The sequence below is a fragment of the Oncorhynchus nerka genome, linkage group LG1 (genome assembly GCF_034236695.1).
Source record: "Oncorhynchus nerka isolate Pitt River linkage group LG1, Oner_Uvic_2.0, whole genome shotgun sequence".
NCBI lineage: Eukaryota > Metazoa > Chordata > Actinopteri > Salmoniformes > Salmonidae > Oncorhynchus > Oncorhynchus nerka.
Genome location: NC_088396.1, coordinates 31,374,044 through 31,384,239, shown reverse-complemented (window position 1 = coordinate 31,384,239; position 10,196 = coordinate 31,374,044). Strand labels below are relative to the sequence as shown.

At 39.8% G+C, this 10,196-nt stretch overlaps 1 protein-coding gene across 1 annotated transcript; it reads left to right on the top strand.

The window, feature by feature from the left end:
• Window positions 1-5,737: 5,737 nt before the first annotated feature.
• pou1f1 (POU class 1 homeobox 1) lies at window positions 5,738-10,186 on the top strand. Its single transcript, XM_029659261.2, has 7 exons — window positions 5,738-6,088; window positions 7,195-7,356; window positions 7,456-7,554; window positions 7,644-7,886; window positions 7,991-8,155; window positions 8,257-8,317; window positions 8,474-10,186. The coding sequence occupies exons 1-7, from the start codon at window positions 5,956-5,958 to the stop codon at window positions 8,679-8,681; spliced, it is 1,071 nt and encodes a 356-aa protein (XP_029515121.1). The 5' UTR covers window positions 5,738-5,955; the 3' UTR covers window positions 8,682-10,186.
• The last annotated feature ends 10 nt before the right edge of the window (window positions 10,187-10,196 follow it).

The following is a 10,196-nucleotide window of genomic DNA, read 5'->3' as shown; positions in this document are numbered from 1 at the left end:
AATACTAACACAATACACACACAATACCAACCTATTTGATACAACACTAACACAATACACACCCAATACCAACCTATTTGATACAATACACACCCAATACCAACCTATTTGACACAATACTAACACAATACACACACAATACCAACCTATTTGATACAATACTAACACAATACCAACCTATTTGATACAATACACACCCAATAACAACCTATTTGAATACAATACTAACAATACACACACAATACCAACCTATTTGATACAATACTAACACAATACCAACCTATTTGATACAATACTAACACAATATACACCCAATACCAACCTATTTGATACAATACACACACACTACTAACCTATTTGATACAATACACACACACTACCAACCTATTTGATACAATACACACACACTACCAACCTATTTGATACAATACACACACACTACCAACCTATTTGATACAATACACACACAATACCAACCTATTTGATACAATACACACACACTACCAACCTATTTGATACAATACACACACAATACCAACCTATTTGATACAATACACACACAATACCAAACTATTTGATACAATACACACACAATTACCAACATATTTGATACAATACACACACAATACCAACCTATTTGATACAATACACACACAATACCAACCTATTTGATACAATACACACACAATACCAACCTATTTGATACAATACACACTCAATACCAACCTATTTGATACAACACACACACAATACCAACCTATTTGATACAATACAACACACACAATACCAACCTATTTGATACAACACACACACAATACCAACCTATTTGATACAATACACACACAATACCAACCTATTTGATACAATACTAACACAATACACACCCAATACCAACCTATTTGATACAACACACACACAATACCAACCTATTTGATACAACACACACACAATACCAACCTATTTGATACAATACACACTCAATACCAACCTATTTGATACAACACACACCCAATACCAACCTATTTGATACAACACACACACAATACCAACCTATTTGATACAACACACACACAATACCAACCTATTTGATACAATACTAACACAATACACACCCAATACCAACCTATTTGATACAATACTAACACAATACACACCCAATACCAACCTATTTGATACAATACTAACACAATACACACCCAATACCAACCTATTTGATACAATACACACTCAATAACAATACCAACCTATTTGATACAATACTAACACAATACACACCCAATACCAACCTATTTGATACAATACTAACACAATACACACCCAATACCAACCTATTTGATACAATACTAACACAATACACACCCAATACCAACCTATTTGATACAATACACACTCAATACCAACCTATTTGATACAATACTAACACAATACACACCCAATACCAACCTATTTGATACAATACACACACAATACCAACCTATTTGATACAATACTAACACAATACACACCCAATACCAACCTATTTGATACAATACTAACACAATACACACCCAATACCAACCTATTTGATACAATACTAACACAATACACACACAATACCAACCTATTTGATACAATACTAACACAATACACACACAATACCAACCTATTTGATACAACACTAACACAATATTTGATACAATACACCCAATACCAACCTATTTGATACAATACACACCCAATACCAACCTATTTGACACAATACTAACACAATACACACACAATACCAACCTATTTGATACAATACTAACACAATACCAACCTATTTGATACAATACACACCCAATAACAACCTATTTGATACAATACTAACACAATACACACACAATACCAACCTATTTGATACAATACTAACACAATACCAACCTATTTGATACAATACTAACACAATATACACCCAATACCAACCTATTTGATACAATACACACACACTACTAACCTATTTGATACAATACACACACACTACCAACCTATTTGATACAATACACACACACTACCAACCTATTTGATACAATACACACACACTACCAACCTATTTGATACAATACACACACAATACCAACCTATTTGATACAATACACACACACTACCAACCTATTTGATACAATACACACACACTACCAACCTATTTGATACAATACACACACAATACCAAACTATTTGATACAATACACACACAATTACCAACATATTTGATACAATACACACACAATACCAACCTATTTGATACAATACACACACAATACCAACCTATTTGATACAATACACACACAATACCAACCTATTTGATACAATACACACTCAATACCAACCTATTTGATACAACACACACACAATACCAACCTATTTGATACAACACACACACAATACCAACCTATTTGATACAACACACACACAATACCAACCTATTTGATACAATACACACACAATACCAACCTATTTGATACAATACTAACACAATACACACCCAATACCAACCTATTTGATACAACACACACACAATACCAACCTATTTGATACAACACACACACAATACCAACCTATTTGATACAATACACACTCAATACCAACCTATTTGATACAACACACACCCAATACCAACCTATTTGATACAACACACACACAATACCAACCTATTTGATACAACACACACACAATACCAACCTATTTGATACAATACTAACACAATACACACCCAATACCAACCTATTTGATACAATACTAACACAATACACACCCAATACCAACCTATTTGATACAATACTAACACAATACACACCCAATACCAACCTATTTGATACAATACACACTCAATACCAACCTATTTGATACAATACTAACACAATACACACCCAATACCAACCTATTTGATACAATACTAACACAATACACACCCAATACCAACCTATTTGATACAATACTAACACAATACACACCCAATACCAACCTATTTGATACAATACACACTCAATACCAACCTATTTGATACAATACTAACACAATACACACCCAATACCAACCTATTTGATACAATACACACACAATACCAACCTATTTGATACAATACTAACACAATACACACCCAATACCAACCTATTTGATACAATACTAACACAATACACACCCAATACCAACCTATTTGATACAATACTAACACAATACACACCCAATACCAACCTATTTGATACAATACTAACACAATACACACCCAATACCAACCTATTTGATACAATACACACTCAATACCAACCTATTTGATACAATACTAACACAATACACACCCAATACCAACCTATTTGATACAATACACACCCAATACCAACCTATTTGATACAATACTAACACAACACACACACAATACCAACCTATTTGATACAATACACACACAATACCAACCTATTTGATACAATACACACACAATACCAACCTATTTGATACAATACACACACAATACCAACCTATTTGATACAATACACACCCAATACCAACCTATTTGATACAATACTAACACAATACACACACAATACCAACCTATTTGATACAATATTAACACAATACACACACAATACCAACCTATTTGATACAATACACACCCAATAACAACCTATTTGATACAATACTAACACAATACCAACCTATTTGATACAATACTAACACAATATACACCCAATACCAACCTATTTGATACAATACACACACACTACTAACCTATTTGATACAATACACACACACTACCAACCTATTTGATACAATACACACACACTACCAACCTATTTGATACAATACACACACACTACCAACCTATTTGATACAATACACACACAATACCAACCTATTTGATACAATACTAACACAATACACACCCAATACCAACCTATTTGATACAATACACACTCAATACCAACCTATTTGATACAATACTAACACAATACACACCCAATACCAACCTATTTGATACAATACACACCCAATACCAACCTATTTGATACAATACTAACACAATACACACACAATACCAACCTATTTGATACAATATTAACACAATACACACACAATACCAACCTATTTGATACAATACACACCCAATACCAACCTATTTGATACAATACACACCCAATACCAACCTATTTGATACAATACTAACACAATACACACACAATACCAACCTATTTGATACAATATTAACACAATACACACACAATACCAACCTATTTGATACAATACACACCCAATAACAACCTATTTGATACAATACTAACACAATACACACACAATACCAACCTATTTGATACAATACTAACACAATACCAACCTATTTGATACAATACTAACACAATATACACCCAATACCAACCTATTTGATACAATACACACACACTACTAACCTATTTGATACAATACACACACACTACCAACCTATTTGATACAATACACACACACTACCAACCTATTTGATACAATACACACACACTACCAACCTATTTGATACAATACACACACAATACCAACCTATTTGATACAATACTAACACAATACACACCCAATACCAACCTATTTGATACAATACACACTCAATACCAACCTATTTGATACAATACTAACACAATACACACCCAATACCAACCTATTTGATACAATACACACCCAATACCAACCTATTTGATACAATACTAACACAATACACACACAATACCAACCTATTTGATACAATATTAACACAATACACACACAATACCAACCTATTTGATACAATATTAACACAACACACCCAATACCAACCTATTTGATACAATACTAACACAATACACACACAATACCAACCTACTTGATACAATATTAACACAATACACACCCAATACCAACCTATTTGATACAATACTAACACAATACACACCCAATACCAACCTATTTGATACAATACTAACATAATATAGACACAATGCCAAAACAATGCCAGGCACATCCTCTCCACTTCCCCTCCTAATCCTGCCAGACAGATGGTTAGAGTACAAACACACACACAAACACTTAAACACACACTGCTTCTTTCACTACAAACCAGGTCAATCACATAAAAAAAAGCTTAAATTAATTAAAATGTATTGCTAGAAGTTTTCTTAGTCTAGTATTCAGTTCTGCAGGGAGGGACATTGCTAGAAAGCTCATAAAGAAAGTATAAATGAAGTTTAAAACCTATAGATGTGAATGTTTGATACTATTGATGCATGTAGTGTGCCTTCTTTTTCCAGCAGCACTCATGACTATTCTGTCTTTACACATGTTACCCTAGCACAGTTTCTTCTCATAAACATAGAGTTTGAAATGGAATCCGATTGGAATATCTGTTCCCTATAGAGTCTGGTGCTCAGAATATCCATCCACATCATAAAAATAGCATGGAAATAGAGACAGACACCCAGAGAGAGAGAGAAATAAATGGATTGAGAGAGAGGGGGGGACCCAAAGAGACCCACCTAGAGAGAAGATTAAGTTACCCAATTCTCTCTGCTACTAATCCAGGCTTTTCCCGGCACTGGCTGGAGGGCTGGAGGCAGAGGGTCAGATACAACCACAGCTATGGGGGGGTTGGGTGGCGGGGCGGGTATTCACAAGGATGAGGTGGCGGTGGTGGGGGGGGCAGAGAAGGGTGGGGTATAAATACCTGCAGTAGACAGGCGGGCGTCACTCAGGTGGGCTCACAGGGAGGCCAGGGAGGAACACAGAGCAGATACTGGCCAGGTGACAGACACATAGGAAGCAGAAGGAGAGGGGACCAGCCAAGCACAGCAGCTTTTACCTGTCCAGGGTAGAAACGACAAGAGGTCAGCACCTGAGTGTCTACCTGAGAACAGCTAAGTGCAGGGAAGGTCAATCTTCCTGATCCTATCCAGGTGAGAAGGAGGTCGTGAGATCATCGTGATGTCGTGCCAGGCGTTCAGCGCGGACTCCTTCACCACCCTGGCAGGAGACTCCCTGCCCCTCCTCATGCACCACGCCTCCGCTGCCGACTGCCTGCCCTCCTCCACACACACACACAACATGGTGTCAGCAGGTAACCTCTCACGCCGACCCCTAACCTCTGATAACACATTCTTTCTATCCCTCTGAACCATTTCCAGTCTTCTAACAGTTGTGCTGGGTCCTGCTCTCTGTGGTGTAACTGTGTTAAAGGCTGTCTTTTTGCTGTGTGTGGGGGTGGATATTAGCAGAGCTGTTATAGCTGAACCCTGAAGATCTCTTAGATGTTTATAGATAGAACATCTCCAGCTCTTGGCCTTGGAGAGATTCCACAGAGGTGAATAGAGTTGTGTGTGTGTGTGTGTGTGTGTGTGTAGAGAGCGTAGGTGGGGTGTTTGTGTGACCCCCACTGCTATCCAGGCTGCAGACTGGATGTATTAACTAACACCCTCACACTGGCACGCGATTGTGTACACACACGCACAGGTAGCAGGTAGCCTAGCATTTTGAGCGTTGGGCCAGTAACCGACAGGTTTCTAGTTTGAATCCCTGAGCCGACCAGGTGAAAAATTGGTCGATGTGCCCTTGAGCAAGGCACTTAACCCGAACTGCCCCAGGGTCGCGTTGGCAGACACTGGCCGTGACTTATCTCTCCGAAGGGGGTCTCAGGGAGAGTTGGGATATGGAAAAAACACATGAAATAGCACCCACCAAATTATTATTACTACTACACGCACACACATCTTACTTTACAGCTGAAGATGAAGATTTTGGACTGCATCTGCACATTGTCTGCACAGTTTCTTATAAGATTCACAGTTTCTCCCTGCTGTGTCTGTCTGTAGAGAAATATTACTGTAATATGGAGGACAGTAGAAGTGTTGTTAGCCTGTCCAGTTTGAGAGCAAAATTAACAGTCCACATTCACCACGAGAAAGGACTTCACCAGAAGAACACACCTGCTAACTGAAGTCCAATGTTCTGTCCATCGTCATTGGAAAGGAACCTACACTATAGCTAATTCAACACTACAGCTTCTACAACAAAGAATGTAAATCATCCACCATTCTATTGCTATCACTCAATACAGTTTCTTCCACAAGCAGGTGCACCCATGGACAATTACACAAGTACAGCAAAAAGCCATGTCTAAACTGATCTAAGGTCTCTCTCCCTCGTTCCCCCTCAACCTCTCTCCAGTCCCGTCAGGTCTGTCTCTCCTCCAGTCCTCCAAGCGTTCCCACATGCACCTCTCCACCTCCACCCTTGGCAACGCCCTCAGCAACGGTCCTCCCGGCCTGCACTACCCCGTCACACCCTGTCACTATAGCAACCAACAGACCACTTACGGCATGATGGCAGGTCAGTGATGATGGTGGTGGTGATGATGATGTATGGTTGTGGTGGGGATGGTGATGATGGTGGTGGGGATGCTGCTGATGATAAAGGTTTCCTCCCTAGCTCAGGAGATGCTGTCTGCCAGTATATCTCAGACCAGAATCCTCCAGACCTGCAGCGTCCCGCACCCCAACATGGTCAACGGAGCAAACACACTGCAAGGTACGCACACACACACACCCTTCATACAGCTACACTCCCCTCTAGTGGCTGTAGCTGGTATCACAGTTGATGTTTCTCCATCTATTTAGGTTCATTGGCCCCTTGTCTGTATAAGTTTCCAGAGCATGGTCTGGGTGGGGGGTCGTGCTCTCTGAGCCACAGTTTCCCACCACTGCCCCCTGCCATGCTGTCTGAGGAATCACCCCTGGGGGGCACTAAGGACCTCCGCCTTAGGAGCCGGCCACCAGATGACCCCCCCGACATGGACTCACCTCAGATACGAGAGCTGGAGAAGTTTGCCAACAACTTCAAACTCCGCAGGATCGCTCTGGGTGAGTTAGATAGCTACTGTCTTTTTGTTCTGAACTGTTTAAAACATTTACACATGCACACCCACAATGTAATAGCTGACTGTGTGTGTGTGTCTGTTTCAAAGGGTACACCCAAACTAACGTTGGAGAGGCTCTGGCTGCGGTGCATGGCTCAGAGTTCAGCCAGACAACCATCTGTCGCTTTGAGAACCTGCAGCTGAGCTTCAAGAACGCCTGCACGTTAAAGGCCATCCTGGCCAAGTGGCTGGACGAAGCAGAGCAGGCCGGGGGTGAGTGGACAACCATGATCTTACCCTGGGAGAGAGGGACAGCCATGACCTTAAAGTAATGAATGACTAAGGATGTGACCTTAATGTTGTTCTTTCCACAGCTCTGTTTAATGAGAAAATGGGCATGAATGAGCGTAAGAGGAAACGAAGAACCACTATCAGGTAACTACCCTCGCAATTTTCTCTTCTGCATCAGATACCTACAACATATTTTTCCATCAGGTAACTAACTACACATTACAATTACAGAGATGCTTGAAAGTGGTTTGATCAAACACCACCTCCCTCTTTAAACACTGCATCCCTCTCCTCCTGTAGTCTGGGGGCTAAGGAGGCATTGGAGCGTAGCTTCAGGGAGAAGATCAAGCCCTCATCTCAGGAGATCGTCCGTATGGCCGAGGGGCTACACCTGGAGAAGGAGGTGGTCCGGGTCTGGTTCTGTAACCGTCGGCAACGAGAGAAACGGGTCAAGACCAGCCTTCACCACAGCTCCTACCTGACCAAGGACAGTCCTACCTATAGATAACCCTAACCCCTATCTGTCCCCCAATGCCATAAAACCTTGAGTTCGGGTGTGACCTCATTCTTTAATTGGACTAAAAGCCTTTTGATCTTCAAGTGCCTGCAGCCTAATACTATTTCTCCCAGAAGTGTCTGGCCGTTGCAAAAACAAATAACACTAATACATTCCCATGTGTCTTTATCATGATCTATTTATCTCAAATGTAATATATAAAATGAATGATTATGAATGTGAACATCTAATTTATTGACAGATGTGTTTTCAAGTCAGAGACATCTTCAACCCAGAGAGAGAACTATATAGAGACATTCTCAGACATTTTGATATGTAAGAAATCAAAACGTCCCAGTTGCACGTGTCATCTTTCATACGTACTGATTTCATGATGCGTTTCCCATGAATAAATACATACAAACCAACAGTGTGGTGAGGACAGGAGATGATTTAAGTGATGAATATACAAGCACCTGTGTCCCTGTAGCATACTGGAGACATTATACTGCATCAGTGTAGAGCTGGGCTCAAAAGCAGCCCAGAAGTGCCAGTCATCGTCTTACAATCAATCATTCAGTACTGGGTAGATGTATACAAATAAAATAAAAAGAGTGAAAAAAAATATGATTTAATGAAACATTTATCAGAGACGCAATTAATGAATTCGTGGATTGTGCACTGACATGCATTTAATGTAATGATTTGTTGATTCATTTATTAAGCAGTTGGTGTTTCCGAGAGCCCAATAAAAGGGAGCTGAGCACCCTGCACTGTATGACAGTGACATTATTCCCTGATTTATTGACGTGTTTCTGTGAATACAAACATCCAGCCCACTAGTCATGTGCATACTGTGCTAAACTCACCCGGTCATTATAACTGTAGAGTGGCTCCTGTCTTACAGCTGCCTGGTGGAGGAACCTGGGAATTCATCTCCATAGCCCCTTCCCTCAGGATCCATTCACTCTCCCATGTCTTCATTTGGATGTACTGGGAGAGCAGAACTGTAGGAATCTAGACAGAGTCATCTCAATAGGACAGGCATGAAATAAGGATAAGATTAGAAGGGAGCATGCTCTGTGGTCTGAGAAAAGGTGGGATGCACTGTGGCACTACTGATACTGAGGTCCCTACATAATGAGCTCTATATGCTAATTCACAGCCTGTGGTATATGGCTGCGCTCTCCAGCGCTGCGTGAGTGTGTCAGGGCTGGGGTCAATTCAAATTGAAGGCAGTCAATTCAGGAAGTAAACATAAGTAACCATTACAAATTTGAAAAATCTGCATCTATTATCAATGACTTCTCAATAAACTGAGGAGTAGAAGCTATTTATTTCAACAGTTTTTCCTTTTTGAATTTAAATTAAAATCACTTCCTGATTTGACTCCCTTCAATTGAAATTGTGTCATTACAGCTCTGGGCTTCCATGTTTCTAATGCGGACTGTCCTCTTCAATGCCTGAATAAAAACACCATTGATATGAAGCAGGTGTGGTTGGCATAGGTCATTGTTTGAGCAGCAG